The sequence below is a fragment of the Anarhichas minor genome, unplaced genomic scaffold (genome assembly GCF_050575085.1).
Source record: "Anarhichas minor isolate MPS153535 unplaced genomic scaffold, ASM5057508v1 ptg000062l, whole genome shotgun sequence".
NCBI classification, from domain to species: Eukaryota; Metazoa; Chordata; class Actinopteri; order Perciformes; family Anarhichadidae; genus Anarhichas; species Anarhichas minor.
In genome coordinates this window covers 9,515,295-9,540,209 of record NW_027466508.1, presented here as the reverse complement: position 1 = coordinate 9,540,209, position 24,915 = coordinate 9,515,295, and the positions used below count along the sequence as shown (strand labels likewise).

The 24,915-nt window shown below is 40.2% G+C and overlaps 1 protein-coding gene across 1 annotated transcript in view; it reads left to right on the top strand.

Moving 5' to 3' along the window:
- The first annotated feature begins 1,313 nt into the window (after positions 1-1,313).
- LOC142933764 (glypican-6-like) overlaps positions 1,314-24,915 on the top strand; it is a 122,777-nt gene continuing 99,175 nt past the window's right edge. Inside the window, exon 1 of the mRNA XM_076077981.1 lies at positions 1,314-2,002. Coding sequence (XP_075934096.1) covers positions 1,519-2,002 — 484 coding nt within the window. The 5' untranslated portion in view covers positions 1,314-1,518. The remainder of the gene's footprint in view (positions 2,003-24,915) is intronic.

The following is a 24,915-nucleotide window of genomic DNA, read 5'->3' as shown; positions in this document are numbered from 1 at the left end:
GATTGAAGGTCAATGGTACGTACACCAGTGTAGCGTAAATCTAACAATGGTTTCTTTGTGAGCAGAGGGCTTACTCTGGATTTGTAAAGATATTGACATTGAGCTGAGCTACAATTGTGATTTATTTTTGTAAATGTTTGAAGAACAAAGGACTCATTAACAGTGTGGGTGAAGGAACAATAGGGATCTGAACCTATATTACTTGAATAATACACTTGCTTCTGACAAGTCATGTACAAGGTACCTAAACTACCCACAACCACGAAATTGTTTAAACTATCTCTGACTGAAGACGGAAGTATTTATAATGCCATATATTTCGTAGTCATAGTGAGATAGGATGCTCAGGTGGTCAAGGGTTTTAAGACCTCAGGGCACCTCTTGCTGCACATCACCCCCCTCTTTCTGTCTCAGCATCTCTTGTGTCTTCTAAATCTAAATTAAATCTGAAAATATTTAAAATGAGATACTAAGAATCACTCTTCTTCATCAGGGCAGCTCTGTCTTTCAACAGAAATACATTTCACAACCCAGAATCAAGGCGAATTGCACTTTTGCAGTGGATATTAGAGCTGATTTTAACAAGCAAGCTGTAGCTCCCAATTCCACAAAAACACACCGCAGGAGTGTTACGAGGTATTATGAGATGCACTCTACTTTTATACTCAAGAGAGAATGAAGTTATAACGAGACACTGTTCTTATTAGATTGTCTTCATCATAACAAGACAACTTTTTCTCCTTCTTCAAACAAAGTTTTCTCTTTGTTGAAGAAAACATGTTTTTAATCATTAATGTTATAGTGTGACGAGCCGGTTCTGTGCTGCTAGGTAATGCCTTATTTGTGGCCGGTAAAGTTAAATTAGGTAAAATTGTCTTTATAGAAATAAAACTAGCAAACGCCTCTGCCCCATTGAAAGCATTGTGATTTTTGGACATGAGAATATGTCAACGATGTGTGGTCATTTCATAAAAATGTATACACTGTCTAACTGTCAGGATCTGACCTAAAAATGATGAAATTGAGTTAAAAAAAATAAAAATGGGAAAAGTTGCACATACTTGTTAGAGATGAAACAGCACCTAAGTGGATCACGTTATCTATGTCTGTGTTTGTTCGAGGTCAATTTGATAGCCTATATCATATTACTTCCATATGTTATTATCATCATCAAATCAGCCTGCGTTCTGAGTTTGTACTCACAAATAAAAGACAATAAAAGAACCAGGGCGATGTGTACATCTACTCCGCTAACACTACCTCCAGGTCCCCGCGCCTCCACCAACACGTGTCTCCACAGTAATGTGTTCTGGTGCGCATTACCAAGGAGGATGCGCTAAGGCAGGGGACAGTACGCGCCCCTGGATGCGAACCAGCTGAAGCCGCAGCCACTCCACTCCATGTTTTGCCCTGCCCTTGTGCGCTCTGCTCGCCGTGCAGCGTGCGTCTCCGTTGCATTTCGCTTTCCTCCCACTGACACGAACACAGGGCTGCTGCTGTGTCTGCGGGAGAAGTTGTATGCACAGAGAGCAGCACCAGGTAGCAACTGTCTTCAGACGGATCTGTCCAAGCCGGGAGCAGTCGGGCTCGCCGGGGTCTTTTTTCTTCTATCGCGGTGGAAGAGACGCAGCTTTTTGCAATGAGGTGGACGTACCAGTATCTAAAGTGAGGAGTGATTTTTTATTTTTTTTTTTACATTTTTTGTTTGAATGGACATCTGACATCCTGCTCACTGGAGGAATCCCTCAAACAGCTTATTTTCTTTTGACAATCAGTGTGTGTGCTTTTTTTTATCTGACGGAGCTCGTATTTCCCTGCAAAACATTATCAAGGATTTCACTGATGTATGCGATGTGGAGACTGCAAGTCGCCTTATGCACTCTGTCGGTGCTGTCCCTGTCATCTGCCGCTGAAAGCAAAGCGCGGAGCTGTAGCGAGGCAAGGCAGGCTTATAACGCTAAAGGATTCAGCCTCGTCAATGTGCCTCATCAGGAAATATCAGGTAGGCGAAATCGACTAATCAAGCACCGGTCGCCCCCGTTCGCCACGTGCCGTGTCTTGTTTCCCCTTCGAATGGAACATTTATGATGATGATCGCCACACACACACACAACCTGAACTATGTGATCTCCCTCAAACCTCTGAGCATTTAAGTCGCCCGGTACCGTGGTCCACCCCCCCCCCCCCCCCCCCTTTTTTTTTTTAAATCAGAAGCTCCAAATGGAGTCAAAAGTACCAGTCTGTTTTGGCAACATGCCACGTTTCATGATAGACATTGCCAAAGGATTTGTCTGAATGTAATGTAGATGCAGCCGGTATGTTTGTTGGACTTATTGCGAGCATGTCATTGCAGTAGAGTGGAACAATATCTGTTCTTCCTATTTAAAGTTCAGTATGATCCTCTCCATGTCCACAGTTGCTTGATGAGGAATCACTGCATTTCATTCATTATCTTGCATTAAGTCGACACCAAACACTGTATTTAAAATCTACAGCCAAAATGATCCACCTGTCATGTTGCACATCAAGTGTCCATCTATCCATTGCTGTAGAGTTGAAGTACATTGAAATTGGTAAAAGCACATAAACTTAATCACCCCAATGAGTTGACTTCAAGACTTGCATGTGAGCCGTCAGTACGGGATTTACTTGCAGTCCCCAGATTAGAGATCATTCACCAATACAGCTTCTTAGATGGAGACAGTGAAAGATTGACATTGCGACAGTGGAACACGAGAAGATATATTTTCAAAGTAGCTGCATACCTGTTGCTGGCATTCAACAGAAGATCATGGAGCTCTTGTTGTGTTGTACTTTGCCAAATAGTGAATGCAGTTTACCAGTAGGGGGCTCTATGCGCTCAGCACGAAATATTCCTTTTTGCTGAGGGTTCCTTTTTTTTCTTCTTTTCGATATTCCTCAAGGCTACAGCTTAGGTTTTAATTCTTGTGCTTTGGTACAGCAGAGATATGGGGTTTTATTATCTCTTGTGTGGTGGTAATCACATTTATGGTCAAAGCAGGAAAGTAGATTAGTCAGTAAACATAGTCAGCTTCATGAGAGGGAAGACGGGAAGCAGAGAGGCCTGAAGTTAATCCCTCTTTTGCCTCGTAGAGACAAAATAGAGATACCGTATCGGTAATTGGCAGTGTCAGGCAGTAATGATCATAGCCTTATTTCACTTTAACAGGGTTTTGGCTGGATGTGAATTTGATACTTTTGTTACTGGTTGGACGTTTGTGTGTTAGTCTGTGTACGAATACATCTTCTGTATTTAATCTAAGAATTAGAAGTCCATGTGGCAAATTTTCCAGATCGTGCCCTTATTGACTAGTCAGACCTTTTTCAAAATGTACTAAGTAATCACTTGATAGAATGCAGCATTGATATAATCTGCATCTAGAGCAGTGGTGAAATATGCAAAAGCAAAAAGGAAAACTTTGTTCCCACATTTATTCTGCAACAAATATTCAGCATCAACTCAGAGGGAGACATTTTCAGCTGTCTCCCTCTGGCTCAAATATGAAGGCAAAACACACTGTGGTTGAAATAATTAATGTCCAGATTTGTTTTGCATGATATCATGCAAGTGTTCAAAACTTACATCAACTGAAACAATGCTGCTGCGTTATTATTTGTATTCAATTATTTGTTTCTGATATGACAAAGCACCGCAAGCTAGACAGACGTAGTGGCTACTGATGTTACCCCCATTTCCTTTTTGTCACGGTTTGTGATCGAACGTGTCAGATAATGTTTCATGAATTATTTGGAAATACCTGGACATACTGTTATTAGATTATGTAGAGTTGTTTTTATTTTTCTATGTCATATAACACTTGTCCTCTACTTGGAACCTCAGCAAGTCAAAGTCGACGACAGAGGTCTGTGGCCACGTTATAGGATCACTATGTGTTTGGAGCTGTGATCAAATCCTAATTGCAATTCATCTACAGCCTGTGCACCGTGTGTAATTTGATTTTGTTGTCTCCAAATAACCTTTGCATAAATACAACAGGCGTAAGATATAAGCCTCAGGAGATGGGATAGTAGAAAGCACTCAATTATGCCTAATTAGCTATGCTAATACAAACGTGTGGAAAGCTGCATGTGCAGCGTTAGCGCTCATCCCTCCATCATTTGCCATGTCATGCTACTTTGCCTCTAGATGCTAAACACACAGGTTTAATACTTCTGGAGAAGTGGCTACCTCAGGTTGTAAGCCTCCATTTGCATAAGCTAATTATTTTGACAGCCACTGACAAGCTGAGCTACATTATTTAAGAGGTGACACACACAGATGTTTCCACAGATGTTAGTTTCTGCATATTTAAATACAATAGGCTAATAATTGAACACATTTTAAATTTTTGTTCATAATAAATCTTAAACAACTTGAATTAAATAAATTGGACAATTATTCTAAATATAAAAAGTATACCTTTTTTAATTACGTGCGTTTGTGTGTGGGACTTTGATGGTTTCTTTCTTTGCATTTTGGTCAGAATAAGACCATTTACACAGCTACTATCTAATTCTAAAGGCCATCCATTATTGACATTTTACAGCAGTGTTTGAATTGTTCCCATGGGCTCCAGTCAGAGTCATAAAACTTATCCAGAACATAAAGATCCTGGTTAACTATCAGAGCAGAAACCCCAAATTGATGTTTCAAGGATCGCACCAGGACGCCAGCATCTCGATTATATAACGCAACACTATCAGTTCTTGATTGGCATTTTCCTGCTCCAAACTATCGTTTTGTATCATCTTGGCAGATATTCTGCCAATACATTCCATTCAATGTGTAACTGCCCAGTATGTCGTCTTTTTTTCACTGACAGAGTGACCGAGTAATAACCCCTGAAAACTACAAATGTAGGATAGAAAGCAGAAACATTCAGTGTACAGTCTCCCGCTTCCTGCGACACAGTCAGAATTACGTATGTGGTTTTACCATGAAGAGATGTAATGCACGTTCAGCAGTATAACACATCTGTCATACTCACAGCTGGGCTTGGCAAATTGACATCATACATCGTTATATTCTGGGACTGAAATGACTGTTTGACACCGATGCAGACATACGGTTAGAGGTTCACTTCATTGATTAAAGAGTGCTACTTTCTCTTTTTTGCCTAAGGACTCTTGAGAGCCTCAGATGGCTTACAGTGCGGGAGTGATGGGAGGTAGAGGCCAGTTAGACAAATCGTACTGGTTTTAAAATAGTTTTTATAACGTTGATGTGTCTCGGAAGAGTGCCAGCACGCTGCTGAAAAATGCCTATAACTGCCTGGTGGACAGCTTCATTCAACCAGGTCAAGCTTATGATTCCTCCTCTCTCGTGTCCACGTTGTCAGCGTACATTCGCCTGCCTGGTGTTTTACACAGCAGTCAGCCAACAATACAGCTTGCCTGTGAAGATCACCCCTGTGTGCATGTGTCAGCCGTTAGTTATAGTGTCATGCACACAATGCTGCTTGATTGTCAGCCCTTTGTTCACAAACACAACGGCTCCCGAAATGCCTCAGTCAGACCCTGCCAGGGAGCTCTTGCTCCGAGGCTTTGCTGTTAATATCAACATCTAGTTACACAGAGCGGCTCGGAATCTCATGGGTGGACTCGGCTCTTTGCTTCGTCTTTGAAACAAAATCACTTGAAGTGCTGCTGTTCCTATTAATGCAGTGCCTGACTCTTATATTTCTTTTCTCAAGAATAACAATTACCTTTGGGGTTCATGGGTAGCAACTTTCAAGAATATTATTTGATCCCTCGTTAACAGAATAGTTATTACCTGCTACACAATCCGGCATCATTTGTCCTCCTGTGGATTCCTGAAGCTGCAACATCTCTCTGCTTATGACTGTGATCTGTGCTTTGCAGGTTGTCAGACGCATGCAGTCCCCCAATTCCCTTAAACGCAACCCAGGTATCAGAAATCTTTGCTGTTTGTACTGAAACGAAGGACCCTCGTGAACCTTCTGTAACAGTTAATATTGTCAACATTTGAGCTTTCTCGACAGAGATCACTTTAGCTCTTAAAATAAACCATCTTACAATACTGATTAACATCTGAATTTAAGATTCTCAAGAGGCTGACTTAGATACACATTTTCAGAACTTCAAAACAACAGAATCTTGTATTCATATGTATTTTTAAAGCAGGTTTAAGCCCTTGTTGTTCCATATTAGATAAATGTTTGAGGGTCTTTAGATTTAATTGGTTGAAATTGCAAATGATTCAAGAAGATGACACAATTTATTCATAATCAAAGCTGTAAGTACAGTTTATTTATTCCAAGTTCCCTTAAGATTCCATTGCAAGAATCAGGTTTGAAGCTTTTTAGCAATAAACTGTACAGAAATTACAAACGATCTGTCTCACCATTTCGCTGAGGATTTTTAAAATGACAGAATTTGTTGCACTGAACTATTTTGAATTACTCTACATGCCGGGCAGGTATGTGAAATAAATTTGGGGGTGATTGTAGATGTGTTCACTGCCAGATGCTTAATCACAAAATAATGGCGTGACATGAGACCTTTAGTGAAAGTGTGGGAATACCACTCTAAAAGCCCTTGCCTAGCAAACATCCATATAAATATTCTGTAGGGCATATTTTCCAAAGCCCATTAAGATGCTCTTGGCTCTGCCAAATTGGAAATAAGTCTCTTGCCAGCCTGTATAGATCTTCAGAGAAAACAGTTAATGAGATGTGAGGGAGATTAGGCTGTGTGTGTTTGTGTGTGTGTGTATATTTCTGTGTGTGTGTGTGTGTGTGTGCGTAGCAGTTTAGCAGTTGTATGCATTGAACATCCAAATGAGTTTCAATGTATGTCATCCAGCTGTGCTTTTGCACCTTTTGTCGGCTCTGGCGATTGAGAATATTTGACAGTTGTCGTCACCTGAAGAATGTGTCAGCCGTCTGCAGTCATTCATGTATGAAATGCATATGGCCTGCAAGCTTCCTGGCAGCCTTCCTCAGCACCATTTATGGTGTTTTTTGAGTAGTGTGAAAAGCCTCTGGCTAGTGTAGGAGAATGCTATAGCTTTCACCCCCCCCCCCCCCCCCCCCCAGTTTTCAATCAACCGCTGGCCTAAATCAGTAATGGAGGGTGGGATTAAGGATCTCAACACTCTCAAGCCTTAAGAGGAACTAGAAAATAACAGCAAAAAGTCTATGGATGGATGTGATTGTATGTTTATAGGGATTAGAAGTGAGAGCACAGAAAATAAGTATGAAGAGCAAATCTACTCGGTAGAAGAGAGCATATAGGCATGGAGAGCATCCTTGAGCAGCCATGTGTTGAACTCATGACTTGAGAGGTAACTCTGTGTGGGATACAAGGAGGGAGTCAGGTAGGATGTAATCCATGTGAACTTGAGGGATTAGTGATCTGGCTCGCTGTTTGTGTTGCTCAGAAGTATCGCTACGTGCTGCCTTTCATACTTGTTTCTACAAAAAGAGAGGAAACATTCAACTTTGCTTCTTTCGTTAATACATTGGTGAAAGAAAAACTGCCTCGGGAGGTAACAGAAGGGAAAGTCACATGTGGTATACCTCCACTGGGAAAAGTGATTCCCCTCGGATTCCTCTGTCAGTGGGTGAGTGTGGTGCAGGAATGATTACATCGTGGTCTTCCTATTAATGTCTGAGTAGGGGAGACCCTTAGGATTGACCTGGAGCCATATAAAGCATACTGTTTACTACACAGACAGCGCTGATCACTCTCTAAGAGGGTGTTTGTGGTTTTCCTACCATCATTTATTATAGCGTGTGTGTGTTGGAGAACCAAGGAGTTCTGTTGTGTTTCTTGCTGTGGTCTTTCTTTTTACCCACAGAGACGTTTTGCCTCTGGAGGGTATAGTCTGAATATAGAAGTCCCAAGCTTGACACCAATGATAAGGCTCAGAGAGATGAGCGCCACACAATGCTTTTGGGAAAACCCACACGGGTATGTCATATCAAGGTGTCAAGGATGCAAATACATTTCACACTGGGGACTTTTTGTTTTTGTTTTTCAGACACAGACAAGTACACATGGCTGAGGAAATTTGCTAAATAAGCTGCCCCGCAGAGACTTGGAAGTAAACAAGCATTAAGGACAGATAAACATAACGTGCCAAAATTGTCATGGAAACATCAGACGCTGTCAACAGATTCAGACAACAGTGGTGGCATTGGCGTTAAAACTTGACAATGACACTGTTGTTGTTGAGAAAAAACATAGACAGTTTCTAGACCTGAAAGGCCTTCGTTGTGGGGGGCTTTTGATGTAGCAAAATCAAAAAGAGCAGTTGCTCCAACATGCAGATATTGTTTTAGTACAAAGAATGCCACAGCAGCGCTTCAATGGCTAACTTTAAGACCTGTGAACATCATTCAGGACTCTAAATATAGTTATACTTTTGTCACTGAGTTGTTGAAGCAAAACATTGAATATTGGATACCTTCATGTAAGGTCGTGTGGGGGTGTAGTAAAGAATAAGGCTGGTAATATTCTGTCAATACTTATACTGAATTCACCAGCATGCATGTGGCTTTAAGCTACAAGCCCATTCAATCCTACTGAAAACATAAATCCTCAAAAACAGCTCATAAATATATACTTTCATTTTGAAAATGTTTAGTTATTTCCCTAAAAAAGCTGGACACTGTCTACTCACACTCTACTCAAATAGAAGTAGATATTGTATTTATTGGGGACGATTTTTAGTGGCGGATTTGTTGCCCGGTGGAGTCTTTACATTTTCAGGACAATTAAACTATTCAATGCCTGTGTTAAATGTCATACAGTGCAAAAATGTGGCTCATTTTGAAGGTTTGTGGACAAAAATGGAGCTCTATGCACTGATGAATAAGTTATGCCAGACGTGGGCTTCACAGTCTATACCTGTAAGTGGCATCAATTCATTGTTAGTTGGGATTTTTTTGTTAAAAAAGATTCACTGGTATGTCACCAGACTTATCCTTTAACACTAAATAAACTTTCTTGAATAAGTAGATATACCCTCAATTGATTGCGGTCCCGGTCTGCAGTTTCACTGCAGCAACAGTTCTTTTTCTTTCTTCCAGAAAAAATCAATTCATTTTGTTCCCTAGAGCAAAGAAAATTCTTTGACATTGCCTTGTACTCCATGACCCGAAGTATAAGGCAGTGGCACATTCTCTCCAATCTGGGCAGCACCCTACCTAGATACCGAAATCAACTTACGGCTGGGTGGAGAGTTCTGTTTCCTTCTTCTAGATATCTGGTTACTACGTGCCGTCTCTGGTGGTAACCCAGGATTAATAGAAGCCTAGTTACACATTGAGTTGAATGTATTTGCTGAAGCTGGTGTTGATTATTTATTATGTGTATATTGGAAATACAAATTGGACAGTTATGTACACAGTATGGCCTGACCAGGCTATAATATAACTGGAATACAGTGTGCGTGTAACATACTCGCTGAGATTAAGACATGCTTGGCTCTGATGCTGTGTGGGTGCTGCTTTTGTGCTGTCCTTTGCCCTGCAATAGTGGAGGCTCAGTGAGGGTTTAGTTCAGGAGATTCAGTGATAAAGTAAACAAGGACTTTGCACTCTCAGTGATCTGCATCCGTGAAGCCGTGTGTTACTCCCGCTTCTCTCATTTCTAATAAATGAGCATATGCTTTATGAGTCATATGCACTTGATCAACATTTGCAAATGGGACAACAGGGAAAACATTTCAACTTAATATTCTGTGGCAGCACGGTACAGTGTTTACCTAAATGGTGCAATCAGTAAACTGGAATTCGAGTTCAATGAATTCATGACAGCAGCGTTGCAGTGGGCGTAACAAGAGAGTTCCAACTGCATGACTGCATCTCTCAAGTGAATAGATGATACTGCCTCCGCGAGTAACAAGACAATAGCAACCACAGTGCCGAGCTTGCAACACTCCTAAAAGTCTTCAGATTTGTTATAAATTGTGTTTTCAAAGAGCGGTAGTTGTTAGCCAGGACAAGACATGCAAGGAAAGCATGTTGTCTTCGTTATAAATTGGTAAATTCATACCGATTTACAAGAGTTCATGACCCAGTTAAGTGTGATCTCGTTTGCGGCTTTGAGGTGGAGAGACTAATTGGGGATCGTTATTATTTTTATCTTAATGCAAAAATGTAGAGGGCTGATCTTAACCCCGGGACACATTTCTGGGCTCTAATTATAACGTTAAATAATAGACTTTGCAGTGAAATGCCCTGGGGGGTATAATGACACCCGCATGTGCCCTTTGTTCCTTTAACCTGTGTTGCCTCATTACCTTATTACTCCAGTTCATGCACACTGTTGCTTTTATACTCAGTGATCTGTGGGAGAAAAAATTATACTGATGTTAATGTTTTTTATGATGATTGATCCCTGCAAAAAAATTCTAAAATGTGCATAAAATAATTAACAGCACTTTGAGGGAGAAGAAGGTGAAAGAGGTTTTGCAATTGAGATAATAAAAATAGTTATTTTTCTTTTGCACCGTTTTTACAACAGTGCCTTTTATTAATAGCTTGCATAACTGGATGCATTTTGCATGTATAATAGAACCACATATTGTATTTTTTTTTTTGTATGAAATTGGCTTGTAATGAAGTTTTTTGGAAGTAGGACTAGCAAAGTTCTTCAGAACGGCAGTAGAATTCATCTGGAACTAAAGAAGAACAGCAGGGGTGAACCAACGGTTCATTGAAATCACCCATCCTTGCAGCTGATGAGAGCGTAAAGCAGTCTTGCAGTGAAAGATATCTAGGCTCACACCACTGACTTGAATGGGGCCACATAGTGCTTCTCCAGGGGGCCTCGCTGTCGTGACAAATGTGACAAGCTCATGTAACCTCACTGGCAACAGAGGACCAGTTTTAAGAACTGAGAATATTGATGAGGCTTGAGAATATCTCCAGCCTCCATAGTTCCAATTTCATTAAACGAAAGCCTGTGGGGAAGGAGGTCCAAGCATTTTGGAAAGGGTTTATTGAAATGGATGGGTTAATGAGCCTGTGTCCAGTGTTTACATATTTTTGGGCCCTCGAATCTTTTCATGTGTCAAATGAAACATCTGCCATTGTGATGCTTCTTGGCGAGTCCTCGTTCTTTTGCTCCTGGAGGGTGGTAGAATCTGAAAAGAAGCCAGCTTCGTCTCCTGCTCCCAGAACCCCGCTGATTCTTGTCCCCTGTGTAAGCTGCCGGTAAATGAGTGGGCTGGTCATCTCGTACCCTGGGGCTCTATACCTCGGGCTCTTCAGACCACCAGCTGTTGTGTTTAGGACTGAGTCACGCACCAGTTAGCATGATGAATCACAATGACCTCACCATATGTCTCCTCTTCTTCAGTCTATAGCCTCAAATATTCAGTGTGATGAACTGAAATACACTCGTACAATAGTATCAAACATCTTGAAGACAAGAGAGTGCTATATTTTTGAACTTTTGTAAGGGACATTAATGTGCACAGTTGGCGTGACCGAAATTGTGAATCCCGGGGCATTGGGTCTACTTAGTAGTAAACAAAACTCCACCAACACATCAGTGTGTTGGTTCAGAAATACTTTGATTTCAGTAGCTTAAAAGCAAGCCAAACCCTGTAATTGAGTAAATGCATTATACTGGATAATGTGAGTCAATTTATATGGCGGGCAGCGGGGCAGGTAATCTGGTAATGTTTAAAAGCTAGACTGTGACTAAAATGACAATAGCTGGTCCACCTTAAAAGGTCAGCCCACCTTAAGTTAGCCTGAGTTGGACCATTGCTTCCTTTCCATTTCACTTTCACCTGCAGGTTGCAAGCAGGACATGGGGGCTTGTCTTGGGTGTTCAGGTGTTGTAGCATTTAATCACGGACTCGAGGCTAAACTGTACACACGCAGCACTGCTACGTTCACAGCTATAATGTTACTGCTGACTTTATTACGTTACTCACAATCTTAAGTCTGTCGATAGATATCACATTCCTGTATCTTGGTATTTGTAGGCTCCAGTCCTTTCACTGATACAATAACGAGTAAGGCACCAAGAGCCTTTGTTTAGTATCATGTCTTATGTATGTCCTTCAGAAAAAGCATTAGAGTTATGAATCATATTTAATTGGTTTTGACTATTTGTTGAATAAGGACAGTTGAAGCGAGATCAGAGTTGGCAATTTCAACTGATGCCATAGTTTCATTAATATAGGATTCAGAGATCTTTTTGTGTTTGTTAAATGTATGTTCTACCTCATTGACCTCATGCTTAAATGAAACTTAAATAGCAGAAAAGCATGTTTAGTTAGTAATAAAATACTTTAGGAAGAGGTAACATAATTGTCAGGACAAAAAAAACACGAATTGAACTCCTTTATCAAATGCTTTAGTCAAGCTGGTTGTGTATTCTCAAAATATACATTTTCTTCCCTGAATTTGACATGTTTGACATGACTTATGGTGCACATGTTACCTTATCATTATGAACTTGTTTGACATAAGAGTATAAGAGAGCAAAAATAAGCTTTTAGCAGCCACAGATTGCTATAATTCAGAAACACCTTATGAGGCACTGTGTAATGCCTCCTCCCATGGGTGTGATTTAAAAATTCATATGCTATTATGTTCTTATTTTCACTTACAGGGCTCACCCTGAACACTGGTGTAAATTCTGTTTGGAAAATTTGTCACAGGCACTATCCATGACGAAGGTCTGCTTTGATATAATTCATGCATGACTGGAGCTCCACTACGATGGCTTACCTTTGACATTTAACACAAGAGCCAACCTGGAAGCACGCACATCGGTTTCAGATAATAGCTGCATAAGAAATGTAGGGGAAATTAGTCAGAATGCAGGAGTCGGATTGGACATTTGTAAAAAGCTCAACGTGAATGCTCCAACCTGTAAACCAGACGAAGTGAGAGCAGCAGATCAGATTTCAAAGAGTATTTGAAGTGGCCTGACTACAATTAATGGATACTTGGAACTTGATATTCACTGCTTGGGATGTGATTTAGTCTTGAACTATTGTGCATTGAGGATGCATTTTGTATTCAGGGTATATTTGATCTGTGTTTAAAAAGCCGTGTTCACAATCAGAAAATGTTATTTTGGTTAACAACATTGTTGGTGTCAACTTTGGGATTGACTCAAAACTTGAAGGTAACTTCTGCATTCATGTCATATTGGAGTTAACGTGATTATCACTTTCTGAATGTAAACAGCATTCATGTCAACATCCACGTCGTAATTATAACCTTTTCTGAAATCTCTGATTTAACGGAAATGCCCGATAACCAAACAAACATTGATGCCTCACAATAGCCAAAGTGTGTTGTTCTAGGCAATTAACCCCAAATTAAATAGATATAGTGTTATGTTGTCATTGCAGAGCATTTGTAACCGTCACATTTTTGCATGATCGATGACATGAATGCTTGATATTTTCCATCTCTGCTGTCCCACATGACATGAGCACAGCAGAAGACTTTGCTTACTTATGACTCACATACGTACAGTAAATCTGCTGAATTCCCTGCAATGTTGATGTCCATGCCACTAACCTACAGTCATTTATTATTTGAGAAAAATGCTATTCCCTACTCATTGTGAATGTCAATAGCATGGTATTCCTGTGATTTACATTAAGCTTTTCTTTTGACCCATCTTTCAAATATGGTTTGAGGTTCATGGCCATTCGCCTACAATTTGAGATATTGCTTTTTCATATTTCTAACTCACTAATAGCTTCTCATTTAGCCCAACTGGTCTTTCAGTTCAGAACCTGGCTGTCGCAGTTCTGTCATTGTGCAAAATGAAACGCCTCCAGCACTTATCATCTTTTGGGAAATTCTGCAAAAAACATGTTTGGAGGAAAATAGAGACAAAAAAAATGAAAAGACAACTATTTTTTTGCCCTCTGGGATTTCAATCCAAACAAAGCAACACAATTGTGTACTCTCTGTAACAATATTTATGCACACGGTAAAACACTTTTACCTAACAGGTTAACCTCAACAGGTTTATTTACACCTAGTTTGCTGCTGTCCTGTTTCAAGCACACAGGCTGCTCATCAGACTAAAAGGAGGGCTGACATCAGATTGGCAAGTGCGCCATAAAATTCTAATCTTGAGCTTGATTTCATTCAAGCTTTACCTCGATGCTCCACGCCACACCGAACCATATATTTATCTATCCATTACTGTCACGCAAGGTTTCAACACTGGAAGTTATTTCAAAGTTAGAAAACCTTTTAGCTGCCTCCAAGTGTTGTAACATATGGCTGGGGCGATTGTGGGAATTATCTGTGTCATCTTGTTTGGACATATTCAATTTGGGTCCCAAGCCCCAGTGGAAATAGTTGAAAGTGGGTGATTTGGTTGATGAAGAGGAGATCCAGATGGCAGAACAGCGGTGAGATCAATCGAGCTTGATGCATTTTTCCCACTTCAACATGCAGACAGATGTGATTTAACAGTAATTGAGTTTACCTCAAATTTTGGGATTTTTGTTGACAAGTAATAACACCTAAGACAGCATGTGCAATATTGCTTGTAAAAAAGGTTTATGTGTTCATGTGTGTTATTTTGTCATAACAATTGATTATTATTAATCGTTCCTAGATTTAACAGGCGAAGGTCCCCTGTTTAGGATTTTTAACTGAATATTACACACAAGGAATGATTGTGGCTTCATTCAGAATACAACAAATCTTCTATAGAATTAGTCCTACATATGTTAAGATTGAAGGGATTAATACCGGGGCTGCACCTAACGATTATTTTCAGTTTCCCCTCTAGTAGTTGTTTTTTTCATATATTGGCAGAACGTAGATGAGAAAAGCCTGTTATAATAGAGCCCACGGTGAAGTTATCAAAGTGCTTGTTTCATATGCCCAAAAGTCCAAAACCCAACGATAATCAGTTTACAATCATACATGAAAAAGAAAAGCAACACAATCTTTGCATTTGTGAAGCTGGAACTAGCAAATATTAACTCTTTAAAAAAAGAAAGAACAACAACATAGGGTCTAGTCTTTCAAATTGCCATACTTTGAACTTTGATTTCTTCCAGTCATTTCTAAATGAGCACAGTTACAGATATGCGGTCATTTTATTATGTTTTTTTCTTTTTTTATAAATCAGTCTAATGGTCAGTATTTCTTTCATTTCTGAACTGCATTTTTTAATAGAATGGAAGAATGGATTGCAAGTGGTGATATCATAGAAAGTAAAAACAAGTACCCAGAGAATCATCTAACAGTTGGTAGCCTACTTTTGCTTTGCATATTAAATCTGACTTATACTTCCAGAATGTATTTGAATGCAATAATCCTCCATTATACATATTTTAAAAGTTGACCTTTAAACAGAACATATTATATGGTGTAAGTATGAAAAGCATCGCTTAAGCCTCGAGAAAAGCAGATATTTTGCTCAGCATCACAATATATTGATCATAAAACGTTTTGGTCCATCCGGACCTTCGTCAAGAGTGTTTTTTCCTTTTTATATAACATTATAGAGTACTCGTACAGTCCTCCATCATTCAACAACCTTTAATTCTGTTTGTGTGATTTTGCTCCCCTTTGCCCTCTAATCTAGGTCATGTCAGCTGATAAAAGGTCCTTTTAATGGGCTGCAGCTCAAATAAAGAAAGGACAGCCATTGGTTCAAATGTGTGTGGGGCCTAAGCTGTATCAATAGATCTCAAAGATAGTGGTGTCAACCTTTCACAGGGAGCTGAGGCTCAGCCAGCCCTTTAGTCTTTACTGTCGAGTGTGCTAAACTTGGCTGAAGCATTTAGTCCAAAGAAAGTAAACTTTCAGGGACTGTCATTGAGAGAAATTCTAGACTTTGCTCCTCCTCTCCTGGTCAGATAAATCCAGTTGTCCTTTAACCGAGCTTTATTACCATAGATCTTGTGTTAATGTTAATTGATTGTACTCACATTTTTGCCACTTTTCAATGACCGAAATAGCCTTTAGTTTACAGATAGTACTATTGCTTCAACACACAACACAATCTGTTGAACCTCAAAAAGCAGTGACTGCTAATGGGTAAAATAAATAACCAGACAGGAATGTTTGATTTTGGTGTCTGATAATCCAGTGAATTGAATACCTGACAAATCAGGTTGTTTAAAAAGTGGAGACGGATTACACCTGACCAAACCCAAATATCACCGGTGCTTACGGGTGTCTCCTGATTGCCTGCAGCCACCAACATCTCGTTTGTCTGCTCATTCTGCAGACAAATGTCCAAAGATTAGATCAGTCATTAGTGTAACGTACAAAAGCACCCTGTTATTCAGGGTATTTCAGCTGACGGAAAACAAACACTTTGAAGCTGAAGATGCAAAAGCAGTAGACCAGCATCAAACAAAGTAAAAAGTGTGCATTTAATTATAAAATGTTGTACAATACAATTCATCAGACACAGATTTTAAAAGACATAAAAACTCCATTTTGATTGTGTTGAAAGAAAGCACTTGATTGTCTTTCTGTGTTTGACTGTTGTGGGGAATATGTTGTGTGTTTGCAATGGATAGCCGTGTACATGTATGTAAATCTGTAAAGGAAGTGATAGATTTTAAACATAATCAATGCGAAATACTGGGAAACTGAATTACAGAAAAACTGAATTATGGATATCATAGGAGACCTGGCTCAAGTAAACTCAATTGAATGAATTGAAATGTCAAGTATGGACTTCTGCAGGCCTCTGCCCTCATTTGAAGGCAATGAGTCTCTGTGACAGCCGGACTATAAGAGCAGAGAGGGGGCAATATTCCAGAGGCAGTTCAGTATGAGACCGGAGCTGGAATCTGCTGGTGGATCAATGATAATCAATGTGATTCATTCAAGATGGTGCTTCCCTGTTATTGAGCTTGGCTCTGTATTGTGAAAACCCCACTAACAGGCAGCAGTCTAAGATATCCTGGAAGCAGATAAAAACAAATCCAGATTCCAATCAAATCGTGGGTTACTGGAATGGTACACGCTGTGTTGCTCTTTATAATAACAGGTCTTTTAGGGAAGCACACTTGGAATAAAACTCACCAGCTCAGAGAACAATAGATGCTGCCACACTCTGCAGAAATTAATTTCATTTACTGCATCACTACACCTTTTTATGAATTTTCAGCATGGGTGAATAAAACATTTTCCTCTCTTGACTTCATGATCTGTTGGCTTGTTTGGCACGGAGCTCTGGCGAGGATGTCCTTACTTTAAAAATGGTGGCAAGAGTGGTCAAGGGACATACCAGATGGCATGCCCCATATGCAGTTTGCCCTTTGGCCAGGTAGACTAATGAATCCTTTTGGGAGTGAATCACACTGCCTGGCATCAGACCCTCCATGGGTATTGAACCTCCTCTATTCCCACAGCTGCCCTGAAATATTCTGTAGCTGTTACTTTTCCCTGGAACATATGTTTGTTGTTATGGGGGATGAAATAGAAAAATGAAAAATTCTTTAGCATTTTAAATCTCCCAAGTAGAAGATTATGGAGTAGTTGTACTACTGTATGTGTCTTTCAGTGATGGACCCTCTACAATCAGCTCTTTACTTCAGCCATGGTGCTGTTTTTGGACTGGATTTTTTTGTAAAGCTTTCTGTTTCCATATATATTAAGGTGTATATCTGATTTATGCGTTTTGCTCTCATGTGCTGTCACCAGGCCTGGGATTTCATCATTTTAGGGGCATAGCCACCTGGCCTTTGGTGTTTGGTGTGAAGTTTTTGAGGGCACAAAGGCCAAATGCAAGGGCAGCAAGGCCATCAAATAAAACAATGATTTAAAGTTCACAAATATAATGAATATAGGTTAAGGGTGACTTTATTTTGAATGCAAAGTATAACAATCAGTGAAATGAATGAATAAATAAATAATTTTGTGAAATAAAAAAAGCTGGTTGTAGTTGTTATTTCCTACTTTGTTGTGCTGTTAACAGAATAGGTTAATACCGTTAAAAGTCCAGATATGAACAAAGTGGGTCAAAGATTTGTGGCGGTATTTTAGTTGTTGAAATATATTTATCCTCTTAATTATTTCATATCTATATTTCACATACAGTGCCGGTTAGTAGAAGGACAACGCTCAGATTTATTCTCCTACTAAGGAGGGGGAGAAGGAGAAGGAGCACAGTTTTGGGTGGGTAACTTTAGCGGAGCGGAGAACAGCTTCTGGTATTCTTCAGCATTGTTGAAAGTGGCAAAGCCCCTGCAATCCTACGTCTGAAAGGTGTGGGAGTTTCAGAAGCTGTTTGACAGTCTGACATGTGGTTGTGACACAGTGTCATGGCCCCTTTACACTGACAGTGGAAGCAGAGATGTTTGCTAACATACTACTTCTGTCCGACCTCTGCGGTCTAGATGTAAAAGTGCAGTGTGGAATTAAACGCAACAGGAACTACTTGCTATTGTGGTATATTTTCAGGTCTTGCACAATACAGCGAAGACCCCAAGTGTATTTGTCTTAGATGAAAACCAGATGTGCAGGATACCAGGGGCAGAAGGGTGGATGTGTGGAATGATGAGGCCACATACATTCTCTTACGTTCCGCCCAGATGTTACATAACATGTATCCTATATAAAGATGAAGCGAGAGCCCTAAAGGGAGGACTTTCAGATTCGACTTGAGACCTCCGGGCGATCTAGACGTCCGTAATGGCATGTGTTGCTTGTTTGTAATAAACTTTATTATACCAGCAAGAACAGTGTCCACGGAGCATCCTTCCTCATCACTTCAACAGCACTGTCGCATGAAAGATACGACACTATCTTATGATTTAAATAATCAAACTCCATGATTTCTTTGCATTGCAATCTGAAGAAATGCATAGTTTGAAAACACTTTGTACTGTTGAATTTTAGCCAGGAAACTCTCCAGCTAGTGAGGGATATGCATTCTATATATGCGCCCCTGGTCGGTCCGTTGTTGGCATGCTACTCAGAAGGCAATCAAAACATGATGATTTAATGGAGATTCATGAAAATATAAGTGGTTTCATGGAGCAGAAGCTTGTGGCTATTTTCAAAGCCTCAGTTTGTTGTTGGAGCAGTTTGTTGTTGGAGCAGTTCATAACGGCGCAGCAAAAAGACCCAAGATGTAGCCCAATGGGCTCCAGCACTATTTCATTCATGACCCTGTGGCGGTTGTTATTTAGCTGTACGGAACCATGTATGTTGGTATTTGGTAAATGAAACATTCATTTCTTGTGTTGTTTCTTTTTAAATAAATGAGTATGGAATGACCCAATAGGACATTTCACACCTTCCAGAGAAAAGCTTCAGCTGAGCTGTGACAAAGGAAATGAGTGCATATTATGCCGTATGATTATGAGTGAGATGGGTTACATCCTTTATTTTTTATTATTGCATTAAATCTTCACTTAACTCGATCAACCATGTTGAAGTGGAAGCCTTAGGACCTCCTAACTTCAGCTTTGAAGCCTTATCCTCATCGTTCCCTTTGAAGCCTTATCATGAGTCTGCTGAGACCAATCGGAGTTCAGCGCTCTCTGACTATTGAGGTCTCACACCTTGCAGCGCAACAACACAATATACAGACCCACCTGCTGACAGCCATTTAGCAGGGTCAGAGTTGTATGTCCATGTGTAACACTGTACACTATCTACTTTACTATACAATGTAAACGTGTATTTGCTTTGAATTGAACCATTTGAGTCCTTATACAAACACATTTCCCTCCTTCTCCTCTTTGTTCTTGTTATTTGTTGCCTCTGCTTTCTATCTCTCGATAGTGGAAGTAGACAAACGTTTTAGCGAGCTCACCCAAGTTTTTTAAACATGCCAGTATACTGTTCAGTCCTCCCAACCCCCTGCTACTTTGCAGTATAATCATGCATGAGATTTTTCTCCAGCTGAAGCAAAAGCATTTTAGAGAAGTCTGCTTCAAGTACTTTTTTTTTTTAAATTCTACTTTATGACCCATTATCTATTATCTTGTGTTACTGTATGAAAAGGAAAAAAAACATGCCCTCCCTTTACATCCATTTGTAATAGTTGTAATTTATATAAGAATCTTTAATGCTGAGGTAATTTATCTAGTCCCAATAGCGATTAGTTTTAATATCATCGAAATTGGCCAAAGATGTCAGAAAGATATCATATTCATTACTTTAATCTCGAAAAGCCAGTATATGCTAATTTAAATCTGAGACTATTTAAATTTCTTTGCACTCCTACTTTTCTTTTATTATTTCTGCCAAAAGATTATGTATCCTGTCCTGCATATGTGTGCATGTGTGTGCATCTGTCTGTCGGTTTGTCTGTCCAAGGCTAATCTGCAGCCTAACATGTTTTGTACTCACTTGTAACTGTATGCTCATGGACCTTAAAGTGATTCACACTTTTTGGAAAAAACGAGATTTTGTTGACTGTTTAATACCATCATAGACTACTGACTCCTAACTATTCTTAACCTGGCAGGTAAAGACAGCTTGGTTGCAAAGTCAGCTGCAGTTTTGCTGCATCGAGCCGGTGCCGACAGCTGCATAGTTTACAATGAGAGCGTATCTGTTGCGTAAGACAAGTCAGTGAAAAACACCTCTGCAGTCTAGACGGGAGGCAATTGTGGTTTTAATTCATTCTATCAAACTGCACTTTTCTAGTTATCAGAATCAGAATCAGAATCAGAACCATTTATTGCCAAGGTATGTTGCACATACAAGGAATTTGACATGACGGGTGATGCATAACATTAAACAATCAACAACAATCAACACAGTGCAAAAAGTAGAAATATATTAAAATTTACAGTAAAATATAAAATAAAGTGAAATATAAAATAAAGTGCACAAACGAACAGATAACAGGACTATAAACAAGTGAGATGTACAGTAAGTGTTGAGTGTAATTAAGTAAGAAACCTAGAGGGGTTGTGCAGGGGCGTGACTGGTAGGGAATTATCCTGGGGATGTCAGAGTCAGTGGGGGTCTCGGGCTTTGTCGATGAGTCTAACTGCGGATGGGAAAAAACTGTTCATGTGCCCTGAGGTCTTGGTCCTGATGGACCGCAGCCTCCTGCCAGACGGAAGGGACTCGAACAGTTTGTGTCCAGGGTGAGAGGGGTCGGCTACAATCTTTCTTGCTCGTTCAGGGTCCTTGAGGCGAACAAGTCTTGGAGGGACGGTAGATTGCAGCCAATCACCCTCTCAGCAGAGCGAATGATGCGCTGCAGTCTGCCCTTGTCCTTGGCAGTGGCTGCAGCGTACCAGACCGTGATGGAGAAGCAGAGGATGGACTCAATGATGGCTGTGTAGAAGTGCACCATCATTGTCTTTGGCAGGTTGAATTTCTTCAGCTGCCTTAGGAAGTACATCCTCTGCTGAGCCTTCTTTGTGATGGAGCTGATGTTAAGCTCCCACTTGAGGTCCTGGGTTATGATGGAGCCCAGGAAGCGGAAGGACTCCACAGCGTCGACCGGGGAGTCACACAAGGTGATAGGGGCTGGTATGGCTGCATTCTTCCGGAAATCCACAACCATCTCCACTGTCTTTAGAGCGTTGAGGTCTAAGTTGTTCAGACCGCACCAGGTCACCAGATGGTCAATCTCCCACCTGTAGGCGGACTCATCCCCACCAGAGATGAGTCCAATGAGGGTGGTGTCATCCGCAAACTTCAGGAGCTTGACGGATGGTGACTGGAGGTGCAGCTGTTGGTGTACAGGGAGAAGAGCAGAGGGGAAATAACGCAGCCTTGGGGGGAACCGGTGCTGATGGTCTGGGAGGCTGAGACATGTTTTCACAGCTTCACGCGCTGCTTCCTGTCAGACAGAAAGTCTGTGATCCACTTGCAGGGGGTGTCGGGCACGTGCAGCTGAGAGAGCTTGTCATGCAGCAGAGACGGGATGATGGTGTTAAAGGCAGAGCTGAAGTCCACAAACAGGATCCTGGCGTTGGTTACTGAGGAGTCCAGATGCTGGAGGATGAAGTGAAGGGCCATGTTGACTGCGTCGTCTACAGACCTGTTGGCTCTGTAGGCGAACTGCAGGGGGTCCAGGAGAGGGTCGGTGAGGGTTTTTATATCAATAGTCCTTTTTTTCTCTAAATGTATTGTACACTTTCACTTATAAAGCAAATTTTAGCCTTTTTTAAGGATTGTTTTTCTTTTTAAATACAGAAAAACAAGGCATGACCGCAGTGATAACACCATGTTTAACCTCAAACAGTCTCTGGCTGCAGCTAAATCCTGCCATGGTGCATTAGTGAGAGGTGGCCAGCTACATTGTTTCAAATTTCAATTAAATATCTTTTACATATTTGGTGGGAAATACACATGAAATAGCAATACTAGGTCTTATAACCATGCGCTGCATTCAGCAGTGCACTCTTCCAGCAAATGATGTACAGATGATTTGCCAGCATCCCATGAAATAGGAATTCAATAAATGACAACCCTCTGCATGCACAGTGCATCCTCCCATCACATGTGCTGTCAACACTGCTGTACTGTCTGAGCCAAAGGACTTCATGCTTTCAGGGAAGTGTTGATTATATTACTTGAGTGAATACATTTGAGTTTTTTCAGGATATTTTAGTTAACCAGCAGATAGTACACAGTTAACACCTTCTGCTAGCTTTTGCTAGCTAGCTGTTACCATGTGAGATTAAGCATGTCAATTGAAGAGTTCACTTTGAATTCATCTCTTTACATTCATCTTTTATTGTAAGACATTTCTTCTAGAATTTAGTTGTTCGGTATAAATCCTAAGTTTCCACACATCCCACACTGTCGGCTCACATTTTCAAAGTACCCCATTAGTTATGTTGACAGCTAGATAACTCACCACATGGCACATTTCACATTGTGTGTATTTGAGAAAATAATGGATCTATTGGCCCGAATTAAAAGATTGTCTTCTTATGAGATGGTAAATGGTTAGGTTTTATTTGCATATGACATGGTAAACAGAGCCTGAGCAGACAACCCCATATATTTCCATTTTATTCTCGTTCTTTATTATTTCCCATGGAAAGTTTCCACCTTGCAACACTAATCTCACCAGGGCATCTGCTGCAATTGTTGAGCTGTAACATCACATGGCTGTCTAACAAACTGTTGGCTCTACTGCCAATTTTAATGAACCACTATTAGAAAGAAAGGATAAGAAATGTGTCATCCTTTACGTCTTCCCATTAGACATGACTGCAGCATCTGCCTGTGTATGAAACCTCAAACACGCGGAGTCCATGCTTCTTTAACATCAAGGGACATAAAGCCAAAGGGAACTGAGGCCAAATACAAGGCAACTGTGGAATAAAGCCCACCATATGACATTAGATCTTCTTAAATCTCCACACGATCATACCTCCAGGTCCATCCATTTTCTCCCAATGACTTATATTTATTTAGCAGATCAGATTGTCTGTGGTTAAACATATGTGTCACACATGATAATCTTAAATTAACATTCATAATGGGTTGGGGATCTTTCTTCTGCTGTGAAAGGAGCTGCGTCTTTGTGGCTGATTGCATGTGTCAAACGGGCTTTGTCTTGCCGTTTTTTTTCTCCAGCCGTTCATCAGCAGTGAGCCTGCCTGTGCAAGCATTCTCTGAAACTGTAGTCAGCAATTTCACCTAATTACAATGCTACGCTTCAATCAGGTTTCGCAGTCCATGAAGATTGTGATCCAGAGGAGCCAAACACATCTGTGCATCAAAGAAACTGAACAAAACAACCAATGTGTGATTGCATTTGTAAGCTGCACAATATTTATTATGCCTCACTTCCTTTTGATTAGGAAACATTTAAGCTAATGCCAGAACGTTTCACTGTAAAATCCCTGAAGAAGATTAGCATTTATCCTAATTAGCTTGACTTCTGTAATTACATACATTTAAATCTCTGATCAGCTCGTTCTGAAAGGGAAAGATGCGTACGGTGCCTCTCTGACATCTGCAGTCGAGACAGCTGCAAGGACAGAGTGGTACATTAGAAAACTAAATACATGAGCGAAGGCCTTAATCCACGCTTTTTTTTCACAGTGGTTGCATAACTATTTGCTCATAAGTCAAAGATAAACCTGTGAGCAAATAATGTTTTATGTATATGTGTATGCTGGTCTGTCTTAGCGTGTGCTGATCCATGAATTTGTGATTAGGTTCGGCGCATAATGAATCATGAATGTGGGTGGATGCGCCAGATCTAATGTTTAAGATACAGCTGTGTTGTTTAACATCTAAGTGGATGCAGGCTTTTCTCATCTGTATATGAAGAACCTGACGTGAGACTTGTATCCTCTTTAATATATTAGCACTTCTGTCACCGCAAGCTTACATCCAGTGTGTGATTCTCTGCTGCTCTACTCAGTTAAAACAAACTTTCCACTCTCACTTTCATCCTTTGCTTGTTCGTCAAAAGGCTGACAGACAGCACATGTTACCAAATAGGTAGAACCCAAAAGTGTTTTTTTAACAAATGTGCAAAAGTTTCAGCAGCAGTAAAATAATTGCTTACAGTTTTGATTTGGCAAGCCATTTTAACAGATGCTATGGATATGCTCCAACTTCCTACTTGCTGTTCTTCACCTGCAGTCAACAAAAATGTCAGCGACAAAAACAGTGTTCTGGTTTTTTGTTGTTGTTTTGTTTGCCGTAGTGCTGCACTTGCTAACAGAGCTCTGATTTGTCAAAATCCATAGCTGAGGCTATTTTCTACATAAGGATACAGTAACAGCAAGGCTTAATTGTTCAGAGTTGACTGATTGTGTTTTTTATTATTCTCAGGTACTGAGATTCCAAATTATTTTATTTTTTTATAATAATGATGTTCTTTTATTATATTTGTCATAATGGAAAGGAAGGAAATGTAGTGCAACTCTCTCACATATCTATTTCCTTTAATAGTTTTGAAACTATATATAGTAGCTATAAAATAGATCTGCACATTATGAAATCACATCGT